At 34.2% G+C, this 22,749-nt stretch overlaps 1 protein-coding gene across 1 annotated transcript in view; it reads left to right on the top strand.

Moving 5' to 3' along the window:
• Positions 1–22,749, top strand: part of dcbld1 (discoidin, CUB and LCCL domain containing 1) — a 78,206-nt gene that overhangs the window by 9,893 nt on the left and 45,564 nt on the right. The window contains 5 exon segments of the mRNA XM_056481472.1: positions 3,288–3,506; positions 13,895–14,005; positions 14,008–14,037; positions 17,044–17,095; positions 20,002–20,074. Of these exon segments, the coding sequence (XP_056337447.1) occupies positions 3,288–3,506; positions 13,895–14,005; positions 14,008–14,037; positions 17,044–17,095; positions 20,002–20,074 (485 nt within the window).

Below are 22,749 nucleotides of genomic sequence, written 5' to 3'. Positions count from 1 at the left end.
TTGAGCATGTGCTATGATAGCGGCGTTTCCTCTCTAATACGAGTTCAGTATCATCTTTTGCTTCTAATTACGAACCATATACTTTTGTCTAAGTAGAGGTTTCTTTCGGAGCTTTGACTTGTCTTAGGGGCATGTACATGTTGAAACATTGCGTTAATTAAACTCTCCGCTAGCTGATATAATATTATTTGGTTCATGTTCGATTGGCATGCATTGGCTTGTCGGGTTCATTCAGTCGTTTGTTGCAACAGAATCAGGCATTCTTGTGTGCTTGGAGTCTAGATGCTGTTACATAACAGGTTGGATAACTATTTGCATGACACAAATAGCTTAACATGTCTGGGATCAATATAATGTTGTCGTTGTTTCTCAACCACGTTCTTGGAGGACCACCAGCTCTGCACATTTTTTCATGTCTTCTTAACCAAACACACCTGTTTCGGATCATCAGCTCATTATCAGAGACTGAAAGAACTTTAATGGGTGTAACAGAGAAAGGAGACATCCAAAACATGCAATGTTGGTGGACCTCCAGGAGCGAGGTTGAGAAACACTGGTCTAAAATGGAAGGATTAAATGTAATTTTATGGTGGCCACTTGTGACGAATTGTAAATATAGGGTGTGCTTTTCTTCAGTGTCATATGATTCTTTTAACAGGCTGATTTGGTGCTGCATTACATGTAAACTAGAGCTGTCCCTGACTAAAGCTTTTATTAGTCCACATTAATTTCTTTTTGTATAAAATTGCATAGTTTTATCTCCGTTTTGGCCTATTGTCCGCATTAAGACAGTATTTTTAGCAAACAAAAGCATATCTTTTGTTGAAAACACAGTCCTAAGGGAATGAAATTTGAAAACCCCATTTTCGAATTGGAAAGTAAATAAATGTCAGGCAGATATCTGAAAGCATTTTCAGTCATTGTAGTTTGGATGATGGAAAAAATTGAAAATGATAGCATTTACATGGAGCTTTTCAGTAAAACAACGTAAGTTCAGTAAAACAACGTAATGCTTGCATGTCACGTCAAAATAAAGGTTGTTTCATTTAAAACATGCTAACAAAAAAATAAATATATAGCCTATACCCGGCCCTTATACAAGAATGTCGTCTTAATGAGGAAAATATGTCTGAACAAAATTCCGTTATCACAAGAAAATAGCTTTTATTACATTATTAAGTGAAAAAAAAAATAGCCTATGGTAGGCTAGCCTGTATGTGGCACCATTGCGTCACCGTAAATGAGTCGGCCTATCTGGTTTTGGAATATAAAAAAAAGCCTTTATTCGTTTTTGTTTTCTGGTGATTTTATTTTTGTTATTCGAAATTAAAAATGAAAATCAAATCATTTTTAAATTTAGCTTTTTCGTTTTTCACCATGAAAAAGAAAAACGCCTCATTTCAATATTCGTTTTTGAATTAAAAAAAAAAAAAGTCTCGTTTTTCAATATCCGTTTTTTAAAATGAAAATCCAATACCCAAAAGATACTCGGACCTTTCACACCTGTAGATTGATTGTTTTGTTCCGAAACTGGGATTAAAGTTGGTTTTTTTTGTTCTTGGTTCGGTTCGCTTTCACACCGCAAAGTTTCTAAACGGACCAAAATAGCTAAAACAAGTCACGTGACAGTAAACTCTCCTCACATTGGTCAGAGTTCCTCGGTTTATTATTCAGTCCCGCTCAGCCGTCATGCATCCTTATTTTAATTTATGACAACGGGCAATAAGACATTATAAGCGAAAAGATGTGCTTTAATTTTGAATGGTGACACCCACAGACATCATCATCAAATATAAATCAGAGGTAAAACTTTCTCATAGCCTTGGCTAGAATTATGCATTATAGGCTTTACAATACATAGAGAAATAACAGGTAAGCCAAGACTGCAGTTAAGTAAATTTTCCTAATGGATAAACAGTTTTCGGTAATATTTCAGCATGCTTTCACTTTCGTATTCGTCATGAAGTTGTAGAAATGATGAAAAAGCGTACATTTAGTTGTAGAAATGATGACTTCCCACCCAAATCATCATTCTCTCTTCATATAGCCATATATATGCCTATTACATATCCATGGTACACTATGATATAGGCTGGTTCGTTGGATCGTATTGCTTTCTCCTTACAATCGATCTGCTTCAGAGTTCATTTCAATCAAGCCGAGACCCCCTCATTCAGCCGATCTCAAACCGATTGTTTTGGCGCAGATCCGAGCGTGGGTTTCACATATGCCAAGTGAACCGCGCTACCCGGGGAAATGAGACGGGTTCCGAAACAAAAGTCTAGGTGTGTAAGCACGCTTAGACAAAAATGCCGTTTTCAAATTTATCCGGATTATTGTAGACTTAGGCTTGGTCAACCAGTAGTTGATAATTAAAACCACTAGTCAACCAGTCTCCCATTTACTAAATTAATTTAAATAGGCCTACTTAAGCAATGGGGAATGATTGAGAAAGGCCTGAGAATGAATGTCGTCTGTAACATTGTTTCATATTGTACAGAAACACAATAATAATAATAATAATAAACGTTAAAATTTGACATTAAGTACTTGCACACGCATACAGCGGCACCAACAAATCATATGAATGTGTTGGGGAAAAAATGACATGTAGATTTGCTAAATATTCGTTAATAAAATGAAAAAAAAAATCAAAATAACATTCAGCATTAACATTCAAACAAATTCCAACGTATGAGCTTTTTACCAATGAAACACACCGTTTCGTAAAGTAAACGCATCCAATGTTTCTCTTTAAAACGATAGACTTTCCATGATTAAAGTATTAAATGTTATATAACGTGTGACACCTGACTGAGTCTCCTAAATGTTTGTGAATTTTATTTATTACTACAAATAGTTAGGGGTGTAGCGATACACCAGTCACAATTCGATACGTATCTCGATACTGAACTAGCGATACAACATTATCTTGATATTGTACGTTGTAAAAAAAACATTTCATAGTAGTACTATTGTTTCTCAATCCTATAGTAAAAACAACAACAATAATATTTTAATATGTAGACCTACTATGAGTTAAAATGTAAAACAATTTTCTAGACTTAAGTACATCCGCTCACATGTGATTTCGCAGCCATTGTGCAACATAGTACATGAAGATGAAATCGACATTTTTGGATGAATTATCATATTAAGCTCAATATTACTAGTCATATCATTTAAATCAGCAATACGCATTGGTGAATTTTTATTTTGTGCTTTTTTTTCGAATGTATTGTGCCATAGCTTTACACCCCTACAAATAATCTTCATTTCTTTTACAGATGATGGCTGTGGTCATTATGTTTTGGGACAAGAGAGTGGTGTCCTGTCCTCCAGAAATTACCCAGGAACATATCCCAACAATTCCTGGTGTGAATGGCGGATCCGTGTACCCATCGGCCACACAATCATCCTCAAGTTTGGAGACCTAGACATGAAGAAGAGGGACTGCGAGTCTGATTATTTGAAGGTTCTGAAGGGATCCTATGGGGTAGAAAATGGTAAATGTTTTCAATCACTTTTGTCATGTGATAAACATTGATGTATTGTTGCTCTCTCAGCAATTGCCCAGTGTTCACTTTATTGTTGGTTTGTTGATGAAAACTAGATGCTATTAGGGCGACTTATGCCATTGCCTTTTTTGTTTTAAGGGGTTCATCTTTTGACAAAACACATCATGGCTTTATAGTTTGACAGTTGATTTGTTGATATGTAATTATTATTTTTTCTTTTCAGTTGAAACTTTAGTCCATTTCTCAACAGGTTTTGCTGTTCAGGAGTAACACACATTGGTTTAATGAAGCTGATGCTGTTGGTTGTATCAGTGTAACAGAATCCTGTTGGAAACAGGGTGTATTTACAAATCTAATTTTAAGTCTATTTGTAATCTCTTGCGCAATCATTTTAGTCAGTTAAAACTCCTCTGGATCACATTACTCTGAGTAAACATGAGTAAAGCACATTTCATCAAAGCTTTATCATGAGTCGCCACCAGTCATGCATTGGTAAGTTTACTGTAAACCTAGAGGAAACCACAAAAGCCAGTTTGTCGGAGGATGTTTCTGAGTTTTTTGTCAAATGTGGACAATCCTGCCTGCTTCTGAAAGGATTTAGTCACTTATCACCTCTTTTTTTTTTAACAAGCTTACTGGGTTTTTTTTTTGTTTTTTGTTTTTTACAAATTTACAGTAAATTGGCAAACAAATGTGTTTGTTTAGAGTTGTGCAATGTTTATTGCCTTCATTAATAAAACAGCTCTTATTTTTGTAAGTAAGTAAGTCACTTTATAGTTATATAGTTTAAGCCAGTGGTGGGCCGTGGATCAGTTGGTACCCAGCCGCAAAAGAAACGATTAATTATTTTAGTTTTATTTATTATTAAAAGTCTGAATGATTTTTTATTTTATTTTGAAAAACCTTTTATTTTGAAAAATGTTCGTTCTTTGTTACATTTTCTGTCAATTGACCACCAAAATTTAACCCACAAGCTAGCGAAATGAGTAAAAAACAAACGTCCTTGGAAAGTTCCAGGCACACTTAGTTGAAAACATCTTCAGAATGCAGCGAGCGCACAATGAACTTGACCAATCAGGAATATATGGAATATACACATTTCGGTAAACTAATTATCTCAGACAAACACTGCAGTGCTTTTTAATTTTCTCCATGAATAAAACTTGTATCAGAGTTGCAGCAATGTTTTGTCACCATGTCATCATCCGAGAAAATGGTTGATGGTTGCCTAGCACCCCCTTCCCCGGGGCATGGTAAAATTATCAAGCATTCAGCGGTCTGTGGTGATAAAAAGGTTGGGGACCACTGAATTAAGCATTATGCTTTGTTTTATTCATCAGCAGACCCTAGTAAAAGTAAAAAATTCACTGAAATAATGTATTATGTACAAAAAATAGGCTTTTCTGTAGATCATGGTCAATCGTTGTACATTTTTATCCAGTTAATGCATATTAATAGACTTCAAAGCAGCTTAGTTATAATTATTGTATATACTTAGGGCCAGACAGAATTTTTTTGATATTTCTGCAAAAAAAAAACTTGATATAAGAAAAGAAAAAATAATACCTTTTTAACTTTTATTTAATTTACAATGAAATCCCAATTCTGTCCACTTATTTGGAAAACAAAGCAAGTCTGTCATGTAATATATCTACTAAAAGACAGAATATATGACTTTACAAACATTTTCATATTGGTCATTAATATTACTGAAATTAACTAGAAAATGTAATAAATTTACACACAATTAAATAAATCGACTCAATGATGGGCTAAAAATCGGCGTAAATAACTCAGATCCAGTGTGGATCCTAGGGGCCTAGTAATATTCGAGTGTATTTTAACCAGAATGTTTCAGAATGGAAATCTAGCATGTTTGTTTTAAAAAAAAAATGAAAATAATTTTTTTAATTTGCCAATGTTTGTTTTTTGCTTGATTTAATTCATCATTCTAATGCCGCAGTCACACTAGAGTTAAAGCATGCGCAATTCGGTTGTATGGTGCTGCAAAAAGGGCAGTGATTAAACAAGATGATTAGACATTTAAAAAAGCAAGCGATTGGTCCATATTTTAAATTTCTGTACAGAGAGGTCATGTTTTGATCTTTGGTTGCTCTTCGTCAGAGTTCACCAAGATTCAACTTTCCAATGCAGCGAACTGCAAAACTTGTCGCACAAGCTTGCATTTCCGGTCAGCTTGTTTACTTTTCAAAAAATGTTAACCAATTGTAGGGCTCCCATTGAAGTACTCATTGGAAAACCCCTAAAGTGTTACTGGGGGTTATTACAAGACTTATGAGAATGAGGGAAGTTACCATATATGGTTCTTTGCCCAATAAACGGTTAAACTCTGTACATTGAGCTTCATGCTTTCTTCTGCAGTTATCACCACACCCTGGTAAAAATTAAAATGCAATTAAAAATATATTTTCCATAATGAGATTAGGTGAATATCTCAATGGTTGATTCTTTACAATCAAGAATTGGTTCATAATGGTCATGGATATGTGGATTGGTTATATTCCAGTGTAATTGAACTAGAATGTGTCGGATTGGAAATCTAGCCTGTTTGTTTAAAATAATTGGAATTTCATTTTTCATTTGACTATTTTTGTTTGATCCAGTTCGACATTCTTAAGCTCATTTACAGTTCAAATATGTTACCCCTTTGAAGGGTACTTGTTGAAGTACCCATTGTAAAATCCCTTAAGTGTTATTGAGGGTTGTTTCAAAACTTTTGATCTTTTATGACAATGAATGAAATTACCATATATGTTTTTTTTGCCCAATAAAGGGTTAAACTCTGTACATTGAGCTTAATGCTTTCTTCTGTAGTCATCACTACACCCTGGTAAAAATGATAATATTTAAAAAAAATATATATATATATTACACAATGAGATTAGGTGAACATCATTTTGCAATGAAGACTTAAAGCATTTCATGTTTTGAGGCAATTAATGCGGATGCTGTGGCAGCTAAAATAGGACTATTGGTTGAGTATTGGGCTTGAATGTGCCGGAATGGAATTCTGGCAACTTAAATTCAATGAGGCAAAGGCGTTTTGAATGAATTCTGTTTCCTGTATTTGCCAGTTTGGTGTTATTTGATCTATTCTAACACCCTAAGCTCCTTTTAAAGTTCAAAACTCTTTAACGCTCTATACATTACACATTATGCCGTCTTCTAGTCATCAGCAAATCATGGAAAATTGAAAATCAAATGAATAAAAACTAATTACTGCAGTGAGATTAAATAAAAGTGGTTTCTTCCACACAATCAAGAACTGATTAAAATTGGATTAATTTCTGTGTGCATGGTCAAATATTGCATTTTAATCATTTGAAGTTCTTTTTATTAAAACATTAGCCATTAGTATGCCCACAGAGAATCTGCACCCAGAGAAATCTGCAAAAAAAACAAAACTCTGCAGTACTCCATAGATGTTTGAGCCATCATTCAATCTATTGATCTACTTATGTGTAAATATATATTTATTGAATTTTGATAATAATTTCATTAATATTGTTTAATAATAATAGTAATAAAATATTTACTTGATTTATTTAGTACAATACAGTTTTTAAACTAACACTTTCTGTTTTTGTAGGTTTATTATACACTGTAAAAATGCTGGGTTTCCCAATTGATTTGTGTTACCAAACAAGTGGTTCAAATTGGATTAGCAAAACCTTAAATAAATCTTTTATTTCTTGTGTTAAGTTTTCAGCTTATATTCTCTCAAAATCATTCTGCATAAATCTGCAGATTTTATTTAACAAAGTTCTACATAGCAATATCAAAAAGGTGAGCAGATTCTGATTCATTGAATTTACAAAAAAATGTTTTAAGATAAGTGGTTGCAAACAATATAGGAGCTGAATTTAAACAAACAAATTAAATGTAGCGATGTTCAACTTATTTTTTGTTTAAATTCAGCCCATATGAATTTGTTTGCAACCACTTACCTTTAAATGATGTTCAATCCAATGAATCATTATTTTCAGTGCAATATAACCCTAGGTTACACCTGTACCAGTGTGTGAATGGATGTTCCCAGCGCCTACTGCTTTTTCAGTGATAGATGGGAAGGAAAAAGGATATTGCGGTTTAGGTGAATGGACTCTACTGTCTTGTTATGCTATCATCTTTCAGCACTGGACCTGAGGGCTTTCTTGGTCATCCTGGCCAGAAAAGAGTGACTGCTCTTTTTTTTGTGCGTGTGTGTGTGCGTGTGTGCGTGTGTGTGTGTGTGTGTGCGTGTGTGTGTGCGTGTGTGTGTGCGTGTGTGTGTGCGTGTGTGTGTGCGTGTGTGTGTGTGTGTGTGCGTGCGTGTGTGTGTGCGTGTGTGTGTGCGTGCGTGTGTGTGTGTGTGTGTGTGTGTGTGTGTTTGTGGATAATTAAATAGATGTGCTAATATTTAATAATTCAATATATCATGATAATGAACATGCATAGTACTGATTTCATGGGCACTTCAAAATACCCTGAATGATTATTTATTATTGAAACCTTTAGAGTGCCTTTTAGCTATGTCAAATTGTCGTATTTGCAGTGGTTGTTTATCACAGCACCAAATGCTTAAACTCTCAGATTATTTTTAAACATTCAAACAAGTTTATCTGGCCTACAGCACTGACAATTATGTGACTATTTATAGACCCATTGTTCATTAACTCTGTACAGTAAGGTTTTATTAATTGATTGTGCTAAAGTCAGCACAATGACAGCTAAAAGCATTTATTAATCTAGATGATGGTCATTGTTTTAATGCCTAATAACGCATTAAAATCAAAAGTTGCAATCTTTTGATTAAATGGAGTTAACTAATAAAATGTATTTTTTTAAATTATTATCTTATCATGTAATTATAATATAGCTAATGTTTACTAATGACTTAAAGTGTTATCTATCATAAGGTGTACTTTATAATCCTTTTGTGATTGTAATTAGTTTAATACATTTATTTATTCTTAACATGTATATAGAATAAAACAATACACCAAGGTTTTTTTTGGTTATTGTAGCTCTTAAAGTATTTTTTGCAGATAAGGTCAATGGACCCTTTTCACGAGACTGGTATTACACATACAATGGTCATCAGTATTTTAAATGCTTAAAAGTTTGAAGTCTTTTTTATTTTTTTTTATTTATTATTATTTTTATTATTTATTTATTTATTTATTTATTTATTTATTTTTTAACCTGAACATTTATATGTATTTATTTCTATAAAGGTTTTTTTTCTACTGGCCCGATCAGGCCAGTTATTCATATTTTACTTGCCCTGCCAAAATTTTCACTGTCTCCACCAAAAAGGAGAAGTTAATAGCTATTTCTTACCCACGTATTTTAAATAATGTGTCAAAAGCCTGTAAAATATATATTTGTATACATATTACATACACTTTTTATTGAGCGTACATTTTCTTTAAATACAACTGACAATTGAAAAAATTACAATTGCGATTTAATAAATTTTCCTAATGGATAAACAGCACTCTGTAACATTTCAGCATGCTTTCACTTTCGTATTCGACATGAAACGCACATTTACCGGTAGGAATGACCTCCCGCTCTACTCATGATTCTGTCTTCATATAGCTGCATATGTGGCTATTACACAACAATAATACACTGTGAAATAGCCTGGTTTGTTAGTTCATTGGATCATTTTGCTTTCATTTTGCTTTTGCTTTGCTTTCACTACTTGTTTTTGTGCAGATCCAAGCGCGATTCACATATGCCGAACAAACCGAGCTAACTGGCCAAACGAGACCGGTTCCCAAACAAACGTCTGGATGTGAAAGCACCCCAAGACTGTATTTGCATGCAGTTGACAAACAGTCGCAGCCAAATTAAACGTTAGTGACAAGGCAGCACTGCCCCAATCAGGCAAGTAACGATCCTGTCTACTGTCCCGTGCGTCTCGCACACTGACCCCAGGCCATCGGGCAGTCCTTCTTGTCAAGCCCTGTTGTAATATATCATCTTTGCATGATTTTACAAAAAACGATTTACTGCTTATGCAAGGCATTTTTAATGCAACATCTATGGGGCAGGACAATAAATTACACATTATTTTCTCTTCTGGCCTCCGTCATCAGTCTCGCACAATTTTTTTCCTTTCTCAGAAAGTCTTGATAACACCATCGTAGAGTTTTTCTTTTATTATTTCAGCAAATAGGATAAAAAAAAAAGTTCCACTCTACCAGCTTTGACGACATCTGCTAATGAGAAATTTGGAAATGTGAAAAGGGTTTATAACATGATAAAACCATATTCTGTCATAAAAGCTTCAGCAAATCCCAACAAGTAAATCTGATATAGGTAGAAACCTACCATTAAATCATTAACATAGAAAGCTTATTCTAGTAAAATAGAGTGGTGTGTGTGTATTTTTAAAAATTCAAACCAATGCATTAATGATCAGTGTACAATACTAACAGCATTAGCAGAAGAGCCTGCAGCACATGAATCTTCCCACTCTGGGTGCTCCTCTGGCAGCCCTTTAACCACAAACGCTGTCATGTTGTCAGAGTCGAGCCTCCGCCACATCCACTGATCAAAGCGTCCTGCCGACGAATGGCTGGAATTCCTCTCCCAGTGATTTTTAAATTGCGGTTGAGAGACGGGATGACTGAAGCTTTGTGGTGGTGCAGAGTTTGACACTTGTGTCATTCACACTTCTTGGTTTGTTGAGCCTTTGGTGTGGACGGTCATAATGATTTATAGATGCAAGTGTTTTATTCTCATCAGTGCTCATCAGCATGTTATTGAGGCTGACTGTGTAATTCTTTAGTGTTTGCACCTGTGTCAGAAAAGTCTTTCAAAGATCATTTATAAATGGATGTTTTTTGCAGACTTGAGGTCACCTGGGAGCTATGCTTTGGGTTAATACTTATTTTTGTTTTAAGTTTATTGCATTTTGACAAAAATACAAAACCCAAATGCTTTTCTTTGTTGAAATACTGTTTTTATTTAGTTTCATCATTTATATGCTGTCAACTTGTAGGCAAATGAATAGTCAAAAAGCAATTTAATTTATTCGTTTTCATTTAATGTAGGGCTACACAATATATGGATACAGCAGTGATATCGCAATGTGCACATCCACAATAGTCACATCGCAAGATATGCAATGTTGAGTCTGAAATATACAGTTGAAGTCAGAATTATTAGCCCCCCCTTTGAATTTTTCTTTTTTGAATATTTCCTAAATGATGTTTAACAGAGCAAGGAAATTTTCACATTATGTCTGAAAATATTCTTTCTTCTGGAGAAAGTCTTATTTGTTTTATTCCGGCTTGAAAAAAAAAGTTTGAAATTTTTTAAAAAACATTTTAGGGACAAAATTATTATTCTGTTTAAGCTATATTTGTTTGTCAATAGTCTCCAGAACAAACCATCGTTATACAATATCTTGCCTAAGTACCTTAAGCCTTTTAATGTCACTTTAAGCTGTATAGAAGTGTCTTGCAAAATATCTAGTAGAATATTATTTACTGTCATCATGGCAAATATATATTAAATATTAGAATATTAGAATTATTAGAATATTAAATATAAGTTATTAGAAATTAGTTATTAAAGCTATTATGTTTAGAAATGTGTTGAAGAAAAACTTCTCTCTGTTAAACAGAAAATGGGAAAAACAAACAAACAGGGGGGCTAATAATTCAGGGAGGCTAATAATTCTGACCTGTAGTTGACAAGGAGCCACAGAACGCATGTCATTTGTAGAGTCACTGCTAAGGTTAACCATAATAGAATGAAGGTTTATCATTTGCATGTGTTTTTAAGGCCTGTGACTGAGCATTTCAAGAGACTTTAGAACATTTGAGCACAACATATTATGGTGTATGGAGGTGTAACAGAATTATTTAATTATTTGCACAGAATTGCTATGAATTATGCAAAAAAAAAAAAAAAAAAGGTTTTCTTATTTCTTAGTCCAAATATCTACATTTCAAAGCGAAAACAAGATTTTACCTACCATATTTGCAGATAATTTAGCTTGTTTTAAGGAAAACCTTAATTTTTCCTCAAAGGTGAAATTTAAACTAAATTTTTACTTTATCTAGGAATTTTTAGATATTTGGACAAGAAATAAGACAAAGCAAAGGAAGAAAAGCATTTTCTGCATTGTGATTAATCAGTTTTTGTGTCTAAATACTGTTAGACTCTCCAACTGCTAAATAAAGCTATTCAAACTGTCTGTTGAAACTGTTTTCCTATTCCAATATGCATCGCAGATAAACAAAATATTGCAATATCAGATTTTTCCAATATCGTGCTGCCCTAATTTAATGTATAATGTATTTTTTTATTTCCCCCGCCCAGAGCAAATGCGTGACTGCTGTCTGTGTTTGACAGTCTTACTAGTCAATTGAGTGAGCACAGTTTCGTTCTGCGAAATATTAATTTTCAAAAGGGGCTGTACTTATTTATCCAGAGCACTGTATCTATATATGTTATATACATTTTTAAATATAAACTGCAGCACACATTATACGTTAAACATTAAAGGAAAATAAATCAAATAAATTACTCATTCACTATACATTTGCCACCAATTTATGTCAATTTCATTCAGATTTTATGTTGATGTTAACTGTTGACTTCCATTGTATTTTTAATCTGGGATGGTATAATTTTTTCCACTGCTTTTGTAATGCTGCGTTCACACCAGATGCGAATGAATCGTTAAGCGTGAGTAATTTACATGTTAAGTCAATGCAAAGACGCGAATAGACATCCTGCGGCGCGAATGAAGAGGCGCGAGTTGAGCGTTTTGCACGTTGATGCGAATCCAACTTCCGAGCAAATCTCATGATTGTTCGCTGTTTGTTCTGTTGTTCTTTGTATTGTTTCATTGTTTTGTCTGTCTTTTTGTCCTTTATTCTCTGTTTGTTTGTTTTCTGTTTGTTTTGTCTGGCTTTTGTTTTGTTTGTTGTCTCTCATTTGTTTTGCCTGTCTGATATTTGTTTTGTTTGTTGTCTGTTATTTTTGTGTTTTATTAGTTCTGCCTGTCATTTGTTTTGTCTACCTGTCTGTCGTTTGTTCTCACTGTCATTTGTGCTATCTGCTTTCTTTGTCATATTCTCGAAGATCTGTCATTCATTCTTTGTTGCTTATTCTTTCTTCTGTATATGTCATTTGTTCTGTCTGTTCACTGTTTGTTCTTTGTATTGTCAGATTTTTTTTTGTCTGTCTTTTTTGTCTGTAATTAGCTTTTTGTCATTTGTTTGTTTTTTCTTTTTGTTTTATTTGTTTGTTTTGTCTGGTGTTTGTTTTGTTGTCTGTCATTTTGTTTTGCCTGTCTGTTATTTGCTTTGTTTGTTGTCTGTTGTTTTTGTTTCGTTTGTTCTGCCTGTTGTTTGTTTTGTCTGTCTGTTGTTTGTTCTGTAATGTTCGTTCTCACTGTTGTTTGTGCTATCTGCTTTCTTTGTCATACTCTCAAATATTTGTCATTCATTATCTCTGTCGCTTATTCTTTTTTCATTTTTGTCTGTCGTTAGTTCTGTCTTTGTCATTTGTTTCATCTGTCGTTTGTTCTGTCTTTGTTGTTTGTTTTGTCTGTCCTTTGTTCTGTCTTTGTTGTTTGTTTTGTCTGTCCTTTGTTCTGTCTTTGTCGTTTGTTTTGTCTGTCCTTTGTTCTGTCTTTGTCATTTGTTTTGTCTGCCGATTGTTTTGTCTGTCATTTGTTCTGTCTTTGTTTTTGTCTGTCGTTTGTTCTGTCTTTGTCATTTGTTTTGTTTGTCATTGATTTTGCAAATTGCTCAAGCTGGAATCTTCAGCGGACATTCTCGCCACGTTAACCAATCATGAGCTTGCTCTATTAGAGGCGTGATTATGACGTAGCGCCTACAGTTGGTGTCCTGAGGGGAAATCCTCTTGCAGTTGCCGGAAAACAGCTAATCAAACTGGCCTCGGCTCAGTCTGAAGCACTGCTGAAAGCTTCCATCATCCAGGTATAGTTTCTGGAGGAGTTTATGAACTCACAGAGCTGGATGCACCTCTGAAAAGATCTCAGACACTGCGCCGAACAAATCAAGCTTTTTTCAGCCTTCCTAAAGCACTGCTACTATCTCAATAAAATCCATGTCAGCCATTTAGCAGCGAAGCTAAAGCCATTGGGCAGACAGAAGCCCTGCCCGTGATGCGAGTCAGCGTCTATTGTGAAGTGAATTTCACATGAGAATGAAGCGAATTTGAAGCGTCAATGAAGCGAGTAAACTCAAAATGTTCACTTGTCAAATAGCATGATTTAATCCCATGTGCTGCATCTGGTGTGAACACAGCATTATACTTCAATATGATTCTGATTACTACTCTTAAATTAATTGCCCTTCACTTGATTTCATTTCTCCTAGTGTACTGGGAATACTGTGGTGATTCGATGGCCAAACCGTCCCAGCTTCACACAGACTCCAATGAGCTGACCATTCGCTTTCGCAGCAGCCAACACATCACTGGAAGAGGATTCCTTTGTCCTACTCCACAGAAAACCACAAAGGTAACCATACTGTAAAAATTAAGTGTGAATCACCTTAACGTAACATTGTATGTACATTTGTAGATTACACAAAGTTTAAGTCAGAATTATTAGCCACTTCATGTCTCTTGATTAACCCTCATGTAAACCTCTGCACCGTGGCTTGTTCCCTTTTCGTTCTTGACATGCTTGTGGATCCTTTTGGGATGTTTCTTGAAACGACATGTTAGAACACCACAGAGGGATGATAAAAAGATAATTGATGTAGAAATGAAAAGGCTGTTGAGGTTTATTCGCCCTCATGTTGTTCTAAAGCTGGATGACTTTCATTGTCCCATGAAATGCAAAAAGAGAGGAATGTCAAGGTCTATCTGTGATCTTCTATCTTTATTTAGTTCATTCTCGTCATTCTGTCTGTCTGTCATTTGTGCTATCTGCTTTCTTTGTCATACTCTCGAAGATCTGTCATTCATTCTGTCTGTTGCTTATTATTTCTTCTGTATATGTCTGTTGTTTGTTTTGTCTGTTTGCTGTTTGTTCTGTTGTTGTTCTGTCTATCTGTCCTTTGTGTTGTTTGTTTTGTCTGTCTTTTTTTGTCTGTTATTTGCTTTGTCATTTGTTTGTTGTTTTTTCTGTTTGTTTTGCCTGTCTGATGATTGATTTGTTTGCTGTCTGTTGTTTTTGTGTTTCGTTTGTTCTGCCTGTCGCTTGTTCTGTCTCTCTGTCGTTTGTTTCATCTTGTTCGTTCTCAGTGTCAATTGTGCTATCACCTTTCTTTGTCATACTCAAAGATCTGTCATTCATTCTGTTTGCTGCTTATTCTTTCCTCTATTTATGTAATTTGTTCTGTCTGTAGTTTGTTTTATCTGTTCTCTGTTTGTTCGGTTATTGTCCTGTTTGTCTGTCCTTTGTATTGTCTGTTTATTTTGTCTGTTATTTGCTTTATCTGTTGTTTGTTTGTTATTCTGTTTTATCTATTGGTTGTTTGTTGTCTAACATTTCTTTTAGTTTGTTGTTCGTAATTTTTTTGTTCTGTCTTTGCCATTTGTTTTGTCTGTCGTTTATACTGTCTTTGTTACTTGTTTTGTTTGTCGTTTGTTCTTCTTTACCATTTGTTATGTCCAACATTTGTTCTCTTTGCCATTTGTTTTGTAGGTTGTTTGTTCTTTGCCATTTGTGTTATTTGTTGTTTGTTCTGTCTTTGACGTTTGTTCTGTCTTTGCCATTTGCTTTTGTCTGCCATTTATTCGGTCTTTGTCATTTGTTTTGTCTGTCGTCTGTTCTGCCTTTGTCATTTGTTTGTCTGTCTTTTTTATACGGTCTTTGTTATTTGTTTTGTTTGTAGTTTGTTCTTCTTTACCATTTGTTTTGTCTGTCATTTGTTATCTTTGACGTTTGTTCTGTCTTTGCCAGTTGTTTTGTCTGTTGTTTGTTTTGTCTGTTGTTTGTTTTGTCTGTCATTTGTTCTCTTTGACGTTTGTTCTGTCTTTGTCTGTTGTTTGCTTTGTCTGTCGTTTGTTCTGTCTTTGTCATTTGTTTTGTCTGTTGTTTGTTTTGTCTGTTGTGTCTGTTGTTTGTTCTGTCTTTGCCATTTGTCCTGTCTTTATCGTTTGTTTTATCTGTCATATGTTTTGTCTGTGGTATGTTTTGTCGGTCGTTTGTTTTGTCTTTGTCATTTGTTTTGTCTGTCGTTTGTTCTCTTTGACGTTTGTTCTGTCTTTGCCAGTTGTTTTGTCTGTTGTTTGTTTTGTCTGTCGTTTGTTTTGTCTTTGTCATTTGTTTTGTCTGTTGTTTGTTTTCTGTCGTTTGTTCTCTTTGACGTTTGTTCTGTCTTTGCCAGTTGTTTTGTCTGTCATTTGTTTTGTCTGTCATTTGTTCTTTTTTTGCCATTTGTTCTGTCTTTATCGTTTGTTTTGTCTTTGTCATTTGTTTTGTCTGTCATTTTTGTCTGTCGTTTGTTTTGTCTTTGTCATTTGTTTTGTCTGTCATTTGTTCGGTCTTTGCCATTTGTTCTGTCTTTGTCATTTGTTTGTTCTGTCTTTGCCATTTGTTCTGTCTTTTTTTCTATCTCTTTTGTTTGTCTGTGATTATTTCTGTCTGTAGTTTTTTCTGTCTGTGTCTCTGTCTGTCATTAGTTTTGTCTGTAGTTTTTTTCTGCCAATTTGTTTTGTTGCCCTCTTTTTTTGTTGCTGGTTCTTTCATCCTGTCTGTTATTTGTCTCAATTATTTTGTCATTCTGTTCTGACATTTTGTTCTCTTGTTCTTTCTATATATAATTTGCTTGCTCTGTTGTTCGGTCTCTGTCTACCACTTGTCTGCCTATTATTATTTTTTTGTCATTCATCTGTTTATTTGTTCTGACACACACTGTTGATCTATCTGTCATTTGCTCTTGATTTGTCATTAATTTTGACATTTTTTTTGTCACTCATTGTTGTTGTTCAGCCTGCCGTTTGTTGTGCATGTTGTTCATTTCATCAATTATTTTTTAAATGATCTGTTCTGTCTCTTCTGTTTGTTTGTTTGTCATTCCTTCCATCTTCCGTTCACGCTACTCATCTGTCATCTCTTTTGCTAATCTGTTTATCATTTGTTGTAAAATTTGTTATAAAATCTCTTATTTTAAAAACCAATCTGTTGTGTATTTTTATTCTGTTGATCTTCTATTCATTTGACAGATCTATTGTCTGCTCTATCATTCCTTTTATTGTGCGTTCTATCTATAGATTTGTCTACCAGGTGCATATACACTTTTGTCCTGTATATAATTAGGTTTTTAAGTGCTTTACACTCTATGGTCATTGTCTGTGACCGTCTCATGTTAGAATGAGTTTGGGTTTAAGTGTGTACATGTTTCCAGCTCAGACGTGGAAGTGCAGGAAGTGGTTCTGTCATCCTGTTGTGATGCTCATGTCCTGTTGTTCTTGTTGTTGTTGTTGAGTCGAGGCCTGTTTCCTTTGTGGAGACACTTCTCATCTGCTCCATTTTTACCCTCATTGTGATTGTGTCCTCCTGCTTTCTCCTCAGAACTGCTGACATGCTTGGACAGAGGCAGTCATTTTACAGCAGCAAAATACAGGTGAGGATATGAAAGAAAGAAAGAAAAAGATAAGTTTACACAAGAGAAATAAGTAAGATAATGTTATTGTTATTTATAATGTATTGTAGAATTTTTATTTTGAATGTATATATTTTAAAACAACTTTATAAAAAAGTAAATATGTTTGATTTTCTTTTTTTTATTATTAAACAATTCACAGTATTACTTTATTGAATTTTTGTATTTTGTATTTCTCTTAACAGGGGTTATTATTGAAATATGCATGCATTTATGTTGTTTACAATAATATGATTATTATTTTATTGTCTTTAAAAAATGCACAGTAATATGTAATTAAATCATATGATGATGATGTGGATACTTAGGCAAATTAATAATAATAATAATTACTATTAATCATAATAATGGTTTTAAATTAATGACACTTAATAATAATATAAAAATATAATATTCATATAATATATTCTAAAATTAAAATTATATTAATAAGTTAATAATAATTGTATTTCTGTTGCTTTTGGCTGAATAAATATTTTTCAAAGCAAATTTTAAAATTAAAATATGCATGCATGTACAATATTTACAATGACATTAAATAATAATAACAATAGTGGCCCATTTCCACTGAGTAGTACAGTACGGTACGGTATGGTATGGGTCGTACGGGTCGCCTTTATCAGGCTTGCTTTGTTTTCAGTCTCCTGGCTTGTGCACGAGCTAGTGACATATCTCTGTAAACCAATAGTGTTCAGCTGCTCGTCTAGTTTCACCTTTTGGTATCTTTTTTGTCGTGCTAGGTACCCTTTGCAAGGGTACCCAAAAAGTGGTTTGGTACGGTTTGCTTTTTGGTGACTTTTGACAGTGGAAACGGCCATAAAAGCGTATCAAACCATACCATGCCGTACCACTCAGTGGAAACGGGCCATAATACAATAACAATACATTTTTATTGTCTTACAATAATACGTAATCAAATCATATGATGATGATATTGATACTATATAGTCAAAAATAATAACAAATAATAATAATATTATTTAATAATATTCTAATTATTAATATTAATGAGTTTCAAATAAATAATAGTTCATAATAATACAGGGCTCGAAATGAACCTTTTTGCTTGGTAGCACTGGTGCTCCTAACTTGAAAAATTTAGGCGCACCAGCCAAAATTTAGTTGCATCCACCAATAATGAGCACAGTTACTACAATATTTATTGCATTTGAAATCAACACTAATCAAAACTAACAAGAAAAAAATATAAATGCATGCGTGAGGAAAATATGACTCAACGAAATCCAGTTTTTCACAAGAAAATACATTTTTATAACATAATTAAGTGACCTAAAGAGACATGGACCGCTCACCGGCCCTGCACACACTGCTTGACATGAATTAATCTGTTAATAATAACTGTGCTGTGTTCTCACGGGTGGTGTCTGATATTGCACAGATGCTTTTGGCATATACCTTATTATTTGCATACCTCATTTTAAATAATCATTTTTTAGGGGTTTTCACCTTTATTGTATAGGACAGTAGAGAGTATTGACTGGAAAGCATGACTGACCACTACACGACTGGCGCTGACAGCATACGCCATTTTAATAGAAATACCGGTCTTTTCATGAGCTGCAATATTAGTTTAATCTTAGCAATGCAAGCCTTTTTGCGATGGTGTACGAGGTGTTACATTTTACATATAGCTGCCACTTGCACGGCTGACAGCGTCTGGCGATTAAATGAAGGATTAAACAGAACCTCTCACGCTTAAAATGTGTAGATGTGGCAAACAGTTACCTGAAAATTCTGTCCCACGGACTTTACGGTGAATGCTTTAGTTATTTTCAAAAGCAGACTTGAAGCCGCTGGAAGTCTTTTATCCACACTTCGAAAAATATAGATGGTGGATTAACATTCACCACATGATCAGTAATCAGATGTGCCATTATTTGTAGCTTTAGGTGGTTTCTAAAACAAAATCTGTTAGTGTTGTTTTCATTCTCATCTTCAGCGCTTTACATTTTCGCGGTTGTAGCTCTCCCTGTCATCTGAAGGCATTGACTAAGGGATTGAGAGCTGATTTTAAACCAATCTATTCGCTTTCAGTTCTAGAGCATTGTTCCTGAGCGCTGCGTTTTAAGTGCAAAGATGCATTCTGCGTGAATGTGTCCAAAATCTGCTCGTGCGGTGAACATTTTGCTGTGAAAACTGGTCGCATGCAACAATTTTATGCACTCGCACAAATGCTCCCAAATATATTTTGAGGTCGCATAGATAAAATTTCAGGCACATATGCTACCAAAAAAAGAGCCCTGTAATATGCATAATAATATACATTTATAATATTAAAATAATATTAATAATAGTTTTTGCTATAATTTCTATTTGTACTGCTATTATTCATATTATTTATTATATTTAAATGTAATTTAATTAAAAAAATGTTATATAATATTGTTATGTAATAATAAATAGTAATATAAATATAATAGTGTAGTATAATATAAGGTCTGGTTAAAAATAGTCCAGGCTCAAATTACAATAATTCATTCACAATTCCATGCATGAGTCAAAAGAGAATTATGAAAACCAGTCAAATGACACACTCAAAAAATAACATGCATTTACATCATCTCAATAGCATGTTTAATATATAGTGAATATTCCACATACATCACACTGAACACTCCACAAACTACTCAGCTGAATTAAATCCAACCCACAAGACATTACATAATAAACAACCTAACCCGAGGTAATAGTCCAGCTTTCCAGACTGTATCTCATCACTCCTTATAATTTAGTTTCTCACTCATCTATTATCACGCACCATCCGCCTGCTTTATCTCCCCAGAGCCGCCAGCTATAATTAACATGTGTTGTAAGCAGATATTTGTCTTTGTTTCTGGCCCGTGTAGGAAGTACTGTCCGGCCGGGTGCGCGGCGCTGACGGGAGAAGTGTCTGGGGACATTTCCCTGGGCTACAGACATGTGAGTAGCGGCTCATTGTTTTCTTCAGGTGTGTCAGACAAGCATCGGCTCATTCTGCAGGAAAACGTTAGCCAAGCTCGCAGGGTTATTTACAGCTTCAACATGCATCCAAGCAGATGCTCAGCGGGGAGCTTCCCCAACAGGTTTCGCATGTAGAGAGTCAGCCAGGAGAAAAAAAAACGGCTTCTTTTGTGCTGCATTATGCAAATCTTTGTGCTTTTCATTTTTAGTGTTTGTAGTCATTTTGGCTTCTAATGCAAACATACAGTTGAAGTCAGAATTATTAGCCCTCCTGAATTATTTGCCCCCCTGGATATTTTATCCTTAATTTCAGATTTTTAAAAATATTTTGTTTTAATAACGGATTTATTTTATCTTTGCCATGATGACAGTGCATAATATTTAACTTGATATTTCCAAGATACTAGTAATCAGGGGTAGAGCTTTCTCTGTGCCGGGTCCTGTTATGGAACACTTTGACCCTTGAGATTAGAATGGCCCTATTTATGTGCCTATTTAGCTTGGCTTTTAATATTATATTAATCGTCCTTTCTACTGCTTCATTTTTTATTATTTCTCATTTGTTTCCCTTGGCTTATTTTTATGTTTTTGTATTCTGTCTTTTTATTTTACTTTGACTTATGTACAACACTTTGGTCAGTCTTGTGACTGCTTTTAAATGTGCTTTTAAATGAATGAACTTGTATTCAGCTTAAGTGCAAAGTTAGTGTAATTAGGCAAGTCATTGTATAACAGTGGTTTGTTCTGTAGACAATCAAAAATATATAGCTTAAGGGGGATAATATTATTGACCTTAAAATGGTTTTTAAAATATTAAAAACTGCTTTTATTCTACCCGAAATAAAACAAATAAGACTTTTTTCCACAGTATTTCATATGTTTTTTCTCCAGAAGAAAAAACATTATATGAAATACTGTGGAAAAAAAAATCCTTGCTCTGTTAAACATCATTTGGCAAATATTTGAAAAGGAAAAGAAATCACAGGAGGACAAATCATTTTGATTTTAACTGTATATAATAAGCAGTCCTTCTGGACAAATTTGTCTTTTGAATTTAAACATTATTATTATTTTTAACACTTGTGCATCCTTAAATTCATTAGGCGTATTCATTTGTCGGAAATATTCCCATGTTAAAAAATAACTTCAATCTCTAGTTGTGTCAATCACGTTTACACACTGCTTGCGAAACTTTGTATGTATACAGAAGTGGACAAAACTGTTGGTAAACTTAAATTTTGTCCAGTCCTGGGTAAAATAATAAATGTTCAACAACTTTGATGTTAGTCTAGGGTAAAAGGAATAACGATAGTGGAAGCAAAAAACAAACAAAAACATAGACAACGGAAAGGCCAACAAAAGTGATTTAATTTAGAAAAGTGCCCAAATATTTACACATAATGAAATAGTTACAAAATGAAAAAGATTATAAAAAGTTCAAAAAGAAAGTACCAAACAAAAATAATAGGCCAACTTGGGAGTAAGGGGACACTTGTGACGCCAAACAAAAGAAAGAAATATAACAAAACAATTCTAACTCGACGTATTCTTCTATTATTTATCTATTGGATAAATAAAAATAAAAGATGGTCTCTTACCTGGTTTTATTAGTTTGTCTTTTTTAATGCTTCTGTTGGGCCACAATTACAAAAATTATTATTTTTATTATTATTATTATTATTATTGTTCGTTTATCGCAACTTTTTGGATGTTTCTGATATTGTATTGTTTTTGGAGGGCTTTAATACACACACACACATACACAGACATACACAAACACACACACACACACACACACACACACACACACACAACACACATACAGCAGGGAGAAAAGGGAAGTCACCATTTTTTCAGAAAACATATTTCTAAAGGTGCCGTTGACTTGAAAGTTCCACCGGATGTTGGTAACAACCAAAGAAATCCATATATTCAAAGAACACAAATCTAATTAATTTACAGATTAAGTTCTGTAATAAAATGAAAAAGTATTGAACACATGAAGAAAGGGAGGTGTAGAAAGGCAGTGAAAGCCCAGACAGCAGCTGAAATCTCTCAGTAGTTCTTCAGCAACCCTCTGCTCTTTCTCAGTGTAAATAAATATCAGCTGCTTCAGTCCAACATCGGTCCAAGATGAAATCAGGGTGGACATTTCAGCAAGACAATGATCCAAAACACAGCCAAGGAAACTCTCAAGTGCTTTCAGAGAAAGAAAATCAAGCCGTAGAATGGCCCAGCCAATCACCTGACTCGAATCCAATAGAAAATACAAATTAAAGCTCAGATTGATAGACGAGACTCGCAGAACCATCAAGATTTTTACACTGTTTAAGTGTAAAAAATTAAGTGTAACACTTTTTTTCTGCATATAAGCACTGTGGTCCAAATTAATGGCAGTCATGGTCATGGCAGTCACTCGACGCAAAAGTATAAATCAGCCTAAACAGTGAGTTAATGAGACAGAATTTTTCATTTTTAGGGTGAACTATCCCTTTAAGAAGGTTTTCCCACAGGTGGACGAGCCTCTGTTGTTTGTATTTTTTCCATGGGAAATGTTTCGCGGGACAATCAGTCGGGGGTGGAATGCACTAATGCCTCGTCCCATTGTCCAACGGCCATTTGTTTTGACAGGGTTTGTGTGTGGATGGCCCGAG

The sequence above is a fragment of the Danio aesculapii genome, chromosome 20 (assembly GCF_903798145.1).
Source record: "Danio aesculapii chromosome 20, fDanAes4.1, whole genome shotgun sequence".
Lineage (NCBI taxonomy): Eukaryota > Metazoa > Chordata > Actinopteri > Cypriniformes > Danionidae > Danio > Danio aesculapii.
Note: the sequence above shows the minus strand (reverse complement) of the source record. Positions and strands in the feature narration are given on the sequence as shown.